Raw genomic sequence first — 14,777 nt, 5'->3', positions numbered from 1 at the left:
TGTTTCAGTGTCGGGTGGACTAAAGGTAATGCCTCTATGTATACGTATGTAATCTGACACCACTGCCATAACAGGCATAAGTAATCATTACGTCATTCCTTTATAGATATAAGATTTTTACCATATTTCAAAATACTACTTTTTTCCCTCCAAAAGCAAGGTACGTAGCAAATAGCTAAACCTAATAATTAAATATGGCAAACGTTCTTTCACAGAGAGGCTGAGATTTGAAAGTTTGTAGCGGTCTACAGTACTTGCACACTCTGCTTGCGCACTAGTAGGCCATTTATGGCCTACTTGTGTGCAACAAGCAAGTAGGCACTCGTGCCTACTTGCAGTTCTAGTTTAGTCTGGAGTTGTCCTTTAACACATGGTGAAGCATATAGCACATGGCTGTTAAAATGTATGGTTACACGTGTACTGATGTCGTAACGCTAACGGCAGCAGCCCCCTACGCCCCCTACCTGCAGGGTTGTACAGCATGTCGCTCAGGGACCTCGGGGCGGCGCTCGGTGGTGAGGGGAGGTACTGCAGGACCCGTGAACGTTCCAGAGGAAAGGAGACTGCCTCGCCCACTTTGACCTTCTCCAGGGTCATCGAAGTCATGGAGGTCACTGAGGTCAACTCCTCCTCTTCCTCCAAGGGCTGGACCAATGACGCAGTGGGGCCACACCCCCCGCCTTCCTTCATTGGTTCCTGGTGGTGGGGGGGAGGGGGGGGTGTGATATGTTTTGGTTTAAAGTAAACAACTATAGTAATCTAACCATACGTTTTAACAGCGGGCGAACAGCAGCGACTCTGCGCCGACTTTTGGTGATAAAAGTCCTATATATTTTCATGTTTTTGAACAACGTTTCTCCGCCCACTTTTCGACTATCGCCTGCTATCGGCAGTAGTTTCCGGTTCCCATAGACAAATAAGGCACTTCCGGAAAATACGCCAGGCTGTCGCCTGCTGTTAAAACTATTGTAAACTAACCTCAAATAGTTTCTTCAAAATACATAAAACTAAAACTAAGCCGTTCCCACAAATTAAAAAAAAGCACATTACTATTAAAAAACAATCAAAACCCAGGTTGGCAGAGGGAGAGTAGCACCCAGAATTACAGCAATTGGCACTGGGTGAAAAAAACAGATTACAAAACCATGGGATCAAAATGTAAATGTTTAGATAAATAATGATGTAAACGGATAAAAACCTGGTCTGGGTCAGTGTAGTGTGGTCGGTGCGTCTCGGTGTCAGCGCTGTGCGTCTCGGTGTCGCAGGGCGATATCAGGATGTCTACGCTAGAGATGGATCTGGAGCGGTGTGCCTTCACCTCCAGCGTGGCCCCGTACTCCTTGGGCGCAGCGGGGTTGCTGGTTAGAGACCTGACGCTGGGCCGTCTATGTGGACTCAGCTGACCTCTGACCTCGGAGTCCCCTGTAAGCTTATCGCTGTCCAGCTGGAAGCTGCAGGAGGAAACCAGCTTTTGTTTTTTACACTTTCCTGTATCTCAGAGTTTTCTGTATATTTATGTACTTTTCTCAGAATTTCCGGAATTTTATTTCACTTTGAGTTGCAAACTTAGACAGTTTAGCCCAAAATTACTTTTTTCCCCCTATTGATTACTCACCATGTGGAGACTTGAATTCATGGATATTTTTTAGTTTTTGTCGCATTCCTAAGCCAATAGGATGATCAGCAGTGGTTCCCTATGGAGACACAAAGAGTCTCCTTTGTGCCTCCATAGGGAACCACTGGGCATCAAAGTATTGGCAGTGACCCCTTCAAGGTTTTCCTTGATTTGATTTGATTTAGCACAGTATAGAACAATACAATAAAGCATACAAAAAAACAATAAAAAATAGAAAGTGCCAGGAGGAGGCAAGACGCCATGGGGGCTTATACGAGGCCTCTACTTACTGTATATAAGATACAAAAAAGACATTTAACATTGAGCGCTCGTTTGCACTTCTGCATTTGACCACCAACTGTTGGTGGTCAAATGCGGAAGTAGAGTGTTCTTCCGGGTGCTTCAAAACGCCACTGAGCAACTTCCATTGAAATGAATAGCAGGGGGCGGGGCTGTCCACGCTATGCTTTATAACTCTATGCATGGCTCCAATGAACTGCAGCCAATGAGGCATCTCTTTTATATCTATGCTCTGAGGGCTGCAACACGGAAGTGGTATGTTCACTTTTCTTCTTTTTTAAGATTTGTTTTTGGCTTTGCTGCCTTTATTGATAGTTTCAAGATGAAGATAGACAGGAAAGAGGGAGAGAGACACGCAGCAAAGGTCGTCATTATGTTTAGGGTACCCCGGTACCAAGCCGAGGGCTTAATTGATCTCAGAATAGATGTAGAAGACCTATTTGTTATAGTTGCAGAAACATAATTTGCCTTTCTTAGGACTAGGTTTGAAGGGTTAGGGTTTGAAGGCTGCGCAGCAGTCTGAAAATCTAGTTCTCGTACAACTGTGTCATGCCAAATTATAAATATTGATGATGGATTGAATTGTTGAATTTGATTAACCGTTGCACCTGTACCGGTAATTATTTTTATAGCTAAGTATCATAAAGTAATTACATACCGGTATAGACTATAGTTAGTAGTCTGTTTTATCGTTAACGTACCGGTAGATACTGCATCCGTCGGCACTGTTGATGCTGCTGTGTCGACTCAGCGCGTCCTTCTCAGCGGTGGAGCCCCCTAGTGGATGGAGCAGCTGGGCTGACTCCACCCCCGCCAGCCTCTCCAGAGAGAACAGCATGCGAGAGGAGTAGTCCTCCATCTGAGAGAGACGCAGGTCCACCGTCTGGAGAGACGCCTTCATGTGGTGTTCCCTCTCATTTACCTCCTCCAGACGCATGGCCATGTTCTCTACCCTGTAGACACATTATTGGATGGATGGATGGATGGATGGATGGATGGATGGATGGATGGATGGACGGACGGACGGACGGACGGACGGACGGTTGGACGGACGGTTGGATGGATGGACGGACGGACGGACGGACGGTTGGATGGATGGACGGACGGACGGACGGACAGACGGACGGACGGACGGACGGACGGATGGACGGACGGACGGATGGACGCATGGATGGATGGATGGATGGATGGATGGATGGATGGATGGATGGAAGGATGGATGGATGGACGGACGGACGGCACAGCAGTTTAGGAGTATGAAAAGGAAGTACTGTTGTGTACACAAAAAACTAAGGTAAAACAAAACAAGAAGCACCAAAATACAGAGCAACGGTAAACATACGGTAGGTAAAAACAAATAAAGTGTCCATTAAAGTCAGCTAGTGCATCATAAGTGTCTCAGTGTATCTCGTCAAAGAGTCGTCGTAAAAACAAATAATAAAGATTAACGGTATAGTGCCAAACAAAAAAGGTGTCCATTGGTTTAATAGGGTTATTATTAACATTTAACATTTACCTCTCAGAAGTGGCTCTTATCCATATACTGTAATAAGTATAAATAAATAATAACACAGATTGTTATATTATTCCTATACCTCTCAGTAGTGACTCTGATTCGCTCGTTGTTGGACGACTGCGTCTCGTCCTCCTTCTCTCTGAAGTATTCCTCCAGACATTGTTCCTCAAACTCATACAAGCTCTTCAGTTCCTCAGGGTTTAACACCAGCTCTGTTTAAAATATGATTTATATAAAATAATATGATTCAAATTATATGATTAATAATATATTAATATCGTTCAAACTCATAGAGACTTCATAGTCAGGCGAGAATAATTCAGTTGGTCATACAAAGAGACCTTTATACCACCCTAATTGATAATCAACATCGGGCCACGCTCCTCACTGGCAGGCGAGCCAGTAGGATTTACAACCGGTACGACCTCTCCTTAGGGGCTTTTCACCAGCAGGCGAGCCAGTAGGCTACAACAAGTATGACAGTAGGCTACAACAAGTAGGGGCTCCTCATTAGCAGGTAAAGCAGTAGGATACAACAAGTATGACCTCCCGGTAGGGGCTCCTCACTAGCAGGTAAAGCAGTAGGATACAACAAGTATGACTTCCAGGTGGGGGCTCCTCACTGGCTGGTGAACCAGTAGGATACAACAGCATAGCAATGTGTGTATAGCAATGTGTGTGGGGAGGAATTAATTGGCGTGACGACAACATTGTGGAGAAAAAGGGCTCAGAACAAACAAACACAGTTCTCACGCAAGCCTCTCTCGCGGTGCTCGTCGTGTTCGTCGACTCGGTTCGGTTCGGCTTTGCGTCGGCAGCGGCAGCACAGCCGTCTGAGCAGGATGTAGATGTGAGGGAGGATGATGAGGGGAGGAGGAAGAACGGGCCGGTCGTGGAAGGTCATGATCAGCTGGTAGCGCTGGAACTTCCAGATCTGGTTGGAGACAGACTTCACTGTCGTGAACGTGTTGCTGTGGCAACAGAAAACAACATCAACAGACACGCATCAATTCTGCATTTCTGTGTGCGCTCATGTGGCGCAGTGGTTCAGTAGCTGGTCGCCAACCGCACGTATCTCCAACACGTACGACAACACACAAATGTGTGTGTGGGGGGGGGAATTCATTGCCATAACGACTAAATTGGGGAGAAAACATATATAATGGTCGCAGATTACTATGAAAACCTCGATAACCATACATGGAGAAGACTGGATCATCACCTTGATCTGCATATATGGAGCCGGCCAGCAACTCTACATCTGACCTCAAACCTCAAACCCATAGATCTCCATATATGGAGCTGACCTGTTCTGACATTCCATATGTTGATCCTCCCCACCCATTCTTCCTTTTCGATGTCTCCCTTTTGACTGATGCCTGTCCATTCAAACTCTAGACGGGCCCGCCCCAAAGTTAGAGTTCTCAACAGGCCCGAAAATTAAGGCCCGGCCCGGCTGGCCCTACCCTGGGCCCTCATCAAACCCTGTACACTCAAGACACTGCCCCCGCTGCTACCCTTAGATCACCATATATGGAGCTGACCTGTTCTGACATTCCATATGTTGATCTGACCTCATCAAACCCTGTACAGAATTAATTTGTTGTTGATCTGACCCCCCATGCCAAAGCACCAGCGCTCGTCCAGCAGTCTGCCGTCACCCAGGCGGATGCGTGCACGTCTCGCCCTCAGGTTGTCTTACTGGTGGGTAAAAAACTAAAGGGTCTTATTTGAATACAGCGATCAGTGAGTTCACCAGAATGATGTCTTATTGAACACCGGACATTTCAAGGGTCTTACTGAACACCGGACATTTAAAGGGTCTTACTGAACACAGGACATTTAAAGGGTCTTACTGAACACAGGACATTTAAAGGGTATTACTGAACACAGGTCATTTAAAGGGTCTTACTGAACACAGGACATTTAAAGGGTCTTACTGAACACCGGACATTTCAAGGGTATTACTGAACACAGGACATTTAAAGGGTCTTACTGAACACCGGACATTTAAAGGGTCTTACTAAACACAGGTCATTTAAAGGGTCTTACTTGAACACAGCGATCAGCAGGTTGACCAGCAGGATGTTTGCCACCAGAAGGTAACAGGCCATGATGGCAGGAGTCAGAGCGGCTCCAGGGATGCATTGAGGAAGCTTCTTACCGTCTTCATCGTACATGTTGTCACCGCATGGAGCTGGAATGGAATACATTATTATTATTATTATTATTATTATTATTAGTAGTAGTAGTAGTAGTAGTAGTAGTATTGTACCGTACATGTTGGAATACAGGATTATTTATGATTATTAACTCCATGTATTGCTCCCAGAATCCATAATGATTTGTATTGTATTGTATTTCTAGCGTGTGCTGATGATGAATTGAATACATAGGACCACAATGGACAACAAGTTCTTTTAGCATTGCATTGTGTAACTTTGTGTTCATGAGTGATGCACTAAACACGTTGTTGTATGTTCCATAAAGTGACAATATGCATCTTATCTTGTACTTGCTGTACTGTTTGCAATTGGTCATCAATCAATCAATCAATCAACCAATCAACCAATCAATCAATCAATCAATCAATCAATCAATCAATCAATCAATACTTATTTCCATTTGTAGCAGGGTGTGATACTTACGGTTGATCTCCATGGCGTACACTGAGCCAGCCAGGAGTTGAGGAAAACACCAGAAACAAAAGAAAAGAGAACAGTAATAACAACAACACAACATAAACTGCACAAACATACACGATACACCGCCATGAATAAACACCAGTGTTGATTCCGTCGACTAAAACGATGACGCTTGGGTGTTGCGCTCTGAAAATAGCAGGTAGCAATAGCACGTGAGCTTGTAGATCGGCTATTTTCAGCATGCAACCAAGTTTAAAATGAGCCATTGAGACACCATTAAGGCCCGCTAAAATACATTTTTGTCGACACTACTACTAAAATCATGTGATATTCTTTCGACTAAAACTAAAACTTTTCAGATGACTAAAATATGACAATAATTTTGTATTTGAATAACTGAAACTAAATAAAAGTGCATGGAGTCACAGATCCATCCTAACAACTCAATGCTAACAGCATCAATGTTTTGGGAGCAAAGTTAGACCCAAAAATTGCACACAATGTGTTGCAAATGCCACACATTAGCATAGCAGACGCTCTTAATCCAGAGCGCCGTACAGTAAGCAAGGAAAACAACAGGTAATACATCAAATGCATAGAAGGATGTCATCTAGGATCATAAGTAAACCATGAACCTAAACAGTATAATAAAGGAAAAACAATAATCTGTACATTGAAGTTATAAACCACATCGATAATAATCTGTCTACATTACATGTTATCTAAAATCCATTTTTAGCCTTTGCATACGCCTGCCCTGCATGGTTGTCAAGGCTATAGGGCATAAGGGCAAGTGCTACGGCAAGTGCTGCTACGACAAGGTGGAGTCTGAAGAGGTGAGGCTTCAGACTACGGCAGTACATTCAACAGTACATCCTCCCGTTGGGGGGTCCTCACTGGCAGAGTCAGGCAGCAGGCTGAAGTAAGTTTTGTCCCCCACACTACAAGACTGCTAAATAATAATAATAAAAATAAATAAAAAAAACACTATCTTCTGTGGTATTACGGCCTTGTATGCTGATAACCAGTTTTTTAATCTTTTTAGATGAGTTTAGTATGGTTTAATCTTTTTAGATGAGTTTAGTATTGTTATTTATGTACTGCTTTTATTTCTGTGTATGTATTTTAATCGTCTCAAAAAGGGCTGTGGCCTAATAGCTCCCCTACAAGTTAGTTTGTGGTTGAAGCACAATGCTGTTTCACCTATGTGTATTGTTTTTGTGCATTTCAAGCCATTTTCACTGGTTGTGAAAAACTCGTCCTAGGAGGATTGTCAGATAAGCCTGAAACTCGCTCAAAGAACTTTATGATGAAAAGCTATCAAAGGCGTGAGTTTTCGTAAAAAACAGCATGACCATGGCGAAGCGTCAAACTTAAACGCCAAACAGTGAGTGAAAATAGCTGATCTACATACGTTTTTCTTTTCTGAGTGGTGCAACCACTCCTATACGGAGCTTTGTGTGTCTCTGGCTAGCTGTGTCCGAGCACAAAAATAGCGTTTGGTTGGTTTTCATCACCAAGTGTCACTGTTGTGCAGCCTAATACACACACACACACACATAACTGTATGATGATTTCGGGTGTGACAGTACCAAACGATGAGGATGCGAAGCCCACAACCATTGGCCAAAGGGTGGCGCTATATTGAACAATGCAAACTTTGACCACGCATAGCTCATGAACCGTTTGACCGTTGGCAATGAAACCTCGACACACATATGCGTCTCCTCATGCCGAACAAGTTCTGTGGTGTTACTTTTGACCTCTGACCTCTAGATTAGCCATTTTGAATTATATGAAAATCAATTAAAATGCATCTCCTCCCAGGATCTTTGATCAAAATGCACGAAAACATCTACACGTGAACTTTGGACCTATACGGACATGGGAAAGTATAGTACGTTTTTTTACGTGAAAAAATGAAGGTTTTATGAGCCAATGAAAATTGCCGTTTTGTGACATTCTGTCTTTACTTTGTTCTGTTGTAGTGCCTGTGGCTTAGCTGACCTCTGCTGGTCTAAAGTGCCTCACCTGTCAATCACCTGAGAGTTCTGGCTGCCACACCCTTAGTCAGCTGTTCTTGATTAGTTGCAGGCTATATAAGTGGACCTGTGGCCAGCAGCTCAGTGGCCGCGGTTACATGCAGGCTGATCATTCCGAATAAATACTTCCGAATAAAATGCATCCGAAGTAATGTTTTTTGCTGCGTGTTTACATGGGAAATGGTCATTCTGAATGAGCGTTTACAAGGAGATGTGATATAAGACATGATACATGTTAATTCACGTGAAGAGAGAGAGAGAGAGAGAGAGACTGTTGAACACACACACACACACACGCCTAGCCCCATATGTGCCCTCTCCCTACAACACACGCCAAGCGTTGTAAGCGCTGATCTACAGGCTGACAACGTGTCCCATCTGTACATCGCATAAAGCATATAATGCATAGCTTATCTGCACGATACACCATCGCCGCATCATTATGGCATAAAGTAGGCTACCAATTGGGTGTTTAATACTAGATTGATTGCAGGCAGCTGGTCATCAATACAATTAAACTGCAAAGCCGTTATGTTTCATGACGTTTTGGTTGCAACTTGGAATAGGCAAGTTATAAAAGTTTAAAGGGATAGGATGGACATAGGATAGCGATAATAGCGTATTCTTGGGACTGTGTGTGTGCGTGTGCGTGTGTGTGTGTGTGTGTGTGTGTGTGTGTGTGTGAGAGAGAGATTACTGAACAGCGGACGGCATTTCGTCCTCTCTCTCCTCCGTCTTTCTGTGAGTCCCCCGATGCACTTAGCCTACAGTAGCATGAAGCATCCAGATACATATAGGCTGGCTATATAACCTATAGGCCTTTCAAACATGTTTGAAAATTATCAGAGTGATACCCAACTCGGGACGGTTGGATCTTTGAACACTCACAGATCAGGGGGATCATCACCACTGCTGCTGCTGCTCCACGTTTTTTTTGTGTGGATTTCGGATCTGCAAAATGCACGAAATAACGCGCTCTATGTGCAAACTCCTCGGCGCGCCTTGGATATGAGCGCCTTGGAGTTGGAGCGCCTTGGAAATGAGCATGCTCAGAAAGACCAGAATGAATTTACATCCGAAGCAGTGTATACATGAGTCCAATTTTCTTTCAATCGCATTGAACATCGGAATAATCCGGCCAGTGACATCGGAATGGTTTTTAAATCGCATCGAGCATTTTCATTCGGATTTAAGTTTTTGTAGGTGTTTACATGACAACGTTTAATAGGATTTAACTTCTATTCGGAATTAAGAGGGGTTGAAAGACCTCATGTAAACGTACCCAGTGTCTCCCAAACACCCAAACTGAACAGTTGTGTTCCCTTTTTGTTGCTGTTATTAGTTAAGTTTCAGATGGGCTGGTCGTAAGTATTATTTTGGGTGTCCATCAGTCCCTGTTTTGCAATGCAGGATTTTAAATAAATGTGTAATATCTTTGTAAACTTTTGATCTGACTTTGTGTCCTTTTATGTTAGCCCTTGGTTGAGCCAAGTTTAAAGGGCCGTAACAATGCTAGAAACTGATTTGTTTAGTGGGAAACATGTATAAAGAACTTGATCCTGATCAAATCAGGCTCTTCTCATTAATCAGGTTCTTCTCATTAATTGATTATTGATGTTTTTGAAACAAAGACTGATTTGGACACCTGGCCTTTTTTTGTATTCTGAAAGGATTCCCTTGCATGGTTCTGGTACCGGATGGTACCCAGACCTGGCGAGCCGACCCGGAACTCTGAACCCCCCAGAAAGAGACTGCTTTCCATGAACTGAACTGGGACTTTTCAAGTCAACAACTTAAAGTGGGCCCCATTTGTTTGTTTTTCATGAATGTTCAAAGATGTTTATTTTCTCTGAAGTTTAATAATATCTTTTCAGTTAACCTTTAATCCCTGTTTCAGACTCATTTCATTGGTTTTCACTCATTGAGCTCCTCATCCGAATCTGGTATATTTTCTGGTTTATACGCAGTCAATTCATAAATCTTTATACCCACCTTATCATTAGTTATCCTTGCGCAACTTGCTACAAAAACACTGAATGATTTTGCTTGTTAGCTCGGTAGAGCTCTTGCCTTTGCAACACAAAGTCATGGGTTCAAATCTGGGCACCGCCAACTCTGTGTATGAGTCTTCAAGAACCCTTACCTGCCTCCCACTATAAAAAAACGACCCTGTCACAATTCCATGGTCTTTTTCTCAAGTTTAGTCTTCCATGTTTCTTGTGCATATTATTCTTATTGCCTTCCTGCTTGGTCCTGCCTTATCACTGCTTGCAGCGATTAGTTTCTAGTTATTATTATTATTATGACATGTTTATAATGTTGTTATTGGCCGCTGAATCAGGAAACGTGGTCTTACGATGAACATTGGTCTTACGGTCTATGGAGTCGGCAAACACCTCTCCGTAGATCATCCAGTACGGCATGTAGAAGATGTTCCGGGCCAGCCGCCATGTCGGCTTTTCATCTGGGTGGAGGATGGCCTGCCGTGCTACGCCGAAACTCAACAGGACCACCACCATGATGATCACAAAGTACAGCATGTCAATCATCTGAAAATACATAGAAAATACATGAAGTTGGCCCAGGCGGTGGCGTAACCGTCTGGGCACCCGACTGGTAATCCAGTCGCAGTGTGCCGCGGGTTCGACTCCCGATCCCGACACGGCCTTTACTGCATGTCTTCCCCCATCTCTCTCCCGTTTCCTGTCAGCCTACTGTCTGTCCCTTCAAAAACCAATAAAAGGCGTAAGCCGCAAAAAAAATATCTTTAAAAAAAAGAAAATACATGAAGTAGAGCATGCCTATCACCTGTAATACTGTAGCGACCCCACTAAAGACCCGGCTGTAACTTGCTCCTTCAAAGGGAGCTATCTCTCTAAATGCTCGGCCGCAACCCGCATCTTCCAAAGGGAGCTAGCTCTCTGAAGACCTGGCCGTAACTTGCTCCTCCAATGGGAGCCAGCTATCCATTGGCGTTGATTGTTGCCTGCCGGTCTGCCGAGCTGGAGACCAGGGTTCGATCCCTACCTCAATCAAGGTGAAAACGAAATGAAAATCACACTTTTGTGAATTGAGAGGCGCCTCACTTCTTTAAACAAACATTAAAAGTCCATAGATGTGGCTGCCATATGACGAAATTTCCAAAAGCCAGACGTTGGGAGGGGTAGCGCCCCTCAAAACATTATAGTTTCAAAGAAAATTGAAACTATAATGAAGTAATGGCCCACACTCACCATCTTCCCTATCATCATGACGTACGGCCCCAGGTACTTGTTGACACCAAAGATGTCCAGAACACGTATGTACCTGTAGAACATAAATGTAGTACATGTAAAACACATTGACCTTAGTGACTGTCCAGCAGTGGTGGAGAGTAACTAAATACATTTACTTAAGTACTGTACTTGAATACAGATTTAAGGTAGTTGTGCTTTACTTAGTTGTGCTTCACTAGATCCAAATATTGTACTTTTAACCACTTCAGCCCTATACACAGCTATTTTCCAAAGATTTGAAAACTTGAAATGGGACATTCTGCATGAGTACTTTTACTTTTGGTACTTACAGTAGGATATGGCCGCCATGCAGACATATGTTGGACACTCGTTTACATGGTTTTGTTGAAGGTATTTTAGATACCATGTTATTGAAACAGTTGCAAGGTTCATTGCTTACCTGCTATCCTATAGTACAGATTATTATTTTCCTCAAATGCTGAATACATAATGGACTTGATATGGAAAGGGTTGAAAGCCACTATACCAGAAGATGATGTCCACACAGTAGATGACGCGGCCGTAGCCCATGTAGGGCTCCTTCTGCAGGCGGAGCAGCAGACCCAGGAGGAAGGTGCAGATGGCGGCCAGGTCGGTGATGTTCCAGTACTCCTCCAACCACACGTTGATCTTCTGCTTCAGCTTCTCTGGTTCCGACATCAGGATCTGGTGGATCATGAGAACATGATGTAGGCATGAGGGTTCATCTTGAGTCGACTAAAACTAAAATGACGAAACATGCTCGTCGACTACCTTTTTTCCACAGAAGAAAACAAAATTAAAAAAACTAAAGACAGGTAATTTTATACTTGGCTGCGTGCAAGTGTCGCATTCCGAAAATAGCCATGAATTCAGTGACCGACCAATCAGAATCAAGCATTCAACCAAGCCGTGAAACACATTTGGTTATTGGTCATACAGTATCTCAGATTGATGTGACTGTATGTATGTATCAGATTGTACCTGTCGGACTTTCTCCAGTCCCAGAGTGATGATGTAAGAGATGACAATCCACTCCTGGAGAGACGGCCATCGTTCCATCTTCACCAGGATGATGTAGTTGTACAGAGCCAGATAAACCAGGTAGGAGATCTATAAATACAGAATATATATCTGTTATAAACACCGACGCAGATTTACCAGGTAGATCTATAAATACATCTGTTATAAACACCGACGCAGATATACCTGGTAGGAGATCTATAAATATATACATCTGTTATAAACACCGACGCAGATATACCTGGTAGGAGATCTATAAATATATACATCTGTTATAAACACCGACGCAGATATACCTGGTAGGAGATCTATACACATCTGTTATAAACACTGACGCAGATATACCTGGTAGGAGATCTATACACATCTGTTATAAACACTGACGCAGATAAACCAGGTAGCAGATCTAAATATATACATCTGTTATAACTTATAATTTAAACACTGACGCAGATATACCTGGTAGGAGATCTATACACATCTGTTATAAACACTGACGCAGATAAACCAGGTAGCAGATCTAAATATATACATCTGTTATAACTTATAATTTAAACACCGACGCAGATATACCTGGTAGGAGATCTATACACATCTGTTATAAACACTGACGCAGATATACCTGGTAGGAGATCTATACACATCTGTTATAAACACTGACGCAGATAAACCAGGTAGGAGATCTATACACATCTGTTATAAACACTGACGCAGATAAACCAGGTAGCAGATCTATAAATATATACATCTGTTATAATTTAAACACTGACGCAGATATACCAGGTATAGGAGATCTGTTTAATACAACATATTATAACATACGATACTGTACATAATCCTACAGACCCAGGTAAACCAGGTATGTTCTATAGCGTTAGAAGGAGTTCTCCTTCTAGCTATGTTACTTTCCAGCCGTTGCACGCACCTCCCGGTAGAGAAGCCTCTCGTCTGTAATAAAAATTTAAAATACACTTTTGCTACTCACCAAAACAAAGACGGTTTAGTAGTTCCCACTACTTTCCTTAAGTGGGAACACTCAGAGCCCCCCACCTGACGTCTAACATACGCGTTTTGGCCAGAAAATAAAAATAAAATGTACTTGCCGTGTTGAACCAGAACTTGGTATAGGGGGCGCTGTAGAACTCATAGATCTTCCTGCTGAAGGGAACTCGGCGTTGGTTCCTCAGGTCGTCCTCCTCGTCGCCTTTCTTAGACATGCTGTCTACGTTGGACACACCATCCTGAGTCCATACACACATGTCCACACAAAAGGAAAAGGAAACAAGGACACAAATATTACGGTGCAGTGAAGTTACATCCATAAAGTCAAGGCTTAATGTCCTCATGATTAGACCAAGCACGTCATGTCACCCAGCTGACAATCATAGCAGAGACAGCAGAACACTCTGCCAGCCCTCCTGCCTCGTTTCTGGGCATCCCAAGTTGTCGAAAACCCCTCTAACAACCAGTCCGCGGGCATGGCTCAGACTGGACTAACAGAGGAAACCCCCTCTAACAACCAGTCCGCGGGCATGTCCCAGACTGGACTAACAGAGGAAACCCCCTCTAACAACCAGTCCGCAGGCATGGCCCAGACTGGACTAACAGAGGAAACCCCCTCTAACAACCAGTCCGCAGGCATGTCCCAGACTGGACTAACAGAGGAAACCCCCTCTAACAACCAGTCCGCGGGCATGTCCCAGACGGGACTAACAGAGGAAACCCCCTCTAACAACCAGTCCGCGGGCATGGCCCAGACTGGACTAACAGAGGAAACCCCCTCTAACAACCAGTCCGCGGGCATGGCCCAGACTGGACTACCAGAGGAAACACAATTGGCCCGTGTTCGGGGGAGGGAAGCCGGGCGGGGAGGTGGGTGATATTGGTCATTGCATGTCGGCCTACTCCTACGGGCTGGGGACGGCACCTGTGAGCAGGGAGTGTTGGGCAGGAGGAGTAGTCCTCCCGGTGGGGGCTCCTCACCGGTAGGTGAGTCAGTCACAACAACAGAAATTAATTGGCATAATGACTAAATTAGGGAGAAACAGGAAGGTAAAAATAATTGGCTACTCTAAATTAAATAAATAAAAAGGCTGCTGTACCTTGCTGGACTGACTTGTTGTATATAATATTATGTATTTGCTCTGGCAGTAAATTAGTTAAATAAATAAAGAGGCTGCTGTACCTTGGTGGACTTGTTGTCGTCCTCCTTGTCCTCGTTCTCCTTGGAGTTGAAGGTGCTCTCATCTCCTCTGAAGTTGAACAGGAGGATGGAGGGTGGAAACACGATGCCCACAATCACCTGGAGGAGAAGAGGAGGAGAAACATCTACACATGATGAACTGGAGGAGAAATATCTAAACATGATGGTTTTTGGATGGT

At 43.8% G+C, this 14,777-nt stretch overlaps 1 protein-coding gene across 1 annotated transcript in view; it reads right to left on the bottom strand.

Annotated features, from left to right (window-relative positions):
* Window positions 1-14,777, bottom strand: part of LOC306919682 (transient receptor potential cation channel subfamily M member 1-like) — a gene marked incomplete at its 5' end in the record, with an annotated part of 80,592 nt that overhangs the window by 21,557 nt on the left and 44,258 nt on the right. Inside the window, 13 exons of the mRNA XM_079496237.1 lie at window positions 465-696; window positions 1,199-1,451; window positions 2,617-2,868; window positions 3,511-3,643; window positions 4,185-4,402; window positions 5,484-5,628; window positions 6,080-6,100; window positions 10,475-10,667; window positions 11,352-11,424; window positions 11,881-12,059; window positions 12,357-12,485; window positions 13,499-13,636; window positions 14,581-14,697. Coding sequence (XP_079352363.1) covers window positions 465-696; window positions 1,199-1,451; window positions 2,617-2,868; window positions 3,511-3,643; window positions 4,185-4,402; window positions 5,484-5,628; window positions 6,080-6,100; window positions 10,475-10,667; window positions 11,352-11,424; window positions 11,881-12,059; window positions 12,357-12,485; window positions 13,499-13,636; window positions 14,581-14,697 — 2,083 coding nt within the window. The remainder of the gene's footprint in view (window positions 1-464; window positions 697-1,198; window positions 1,452-2,616; window positions 2,869-3,510; window positions 3,644-4,184; window positions 4,403-5,483; window positions 5,629-6,079; window positions 6,101-10,474; window positions 10,668-11,351; window positions 11,425-11,880; window positions 12,060-12,356; window positions 12,486-13,498; window positions 13,637-14,580; window positions 14,698-14,777) is intronic.

The sequence above is a fragment of the Electrona antarctica genome (assembly GCF_951216825.1).
Source record: "Electrona antarctica genome assembly, chromosome: 3".
Taxonomy (NCBI): Eukaryota; Metazoa; Chordata; class Actinopteri; order Myctophiformes; family Myctophidae; genus Electrona; species Electrona antarctica.
The sequence above is the reverse complement of the archived record's forward strand: the minus strand, read 5'-3'. Positions and strand labels throughout refer to the sequence as shown.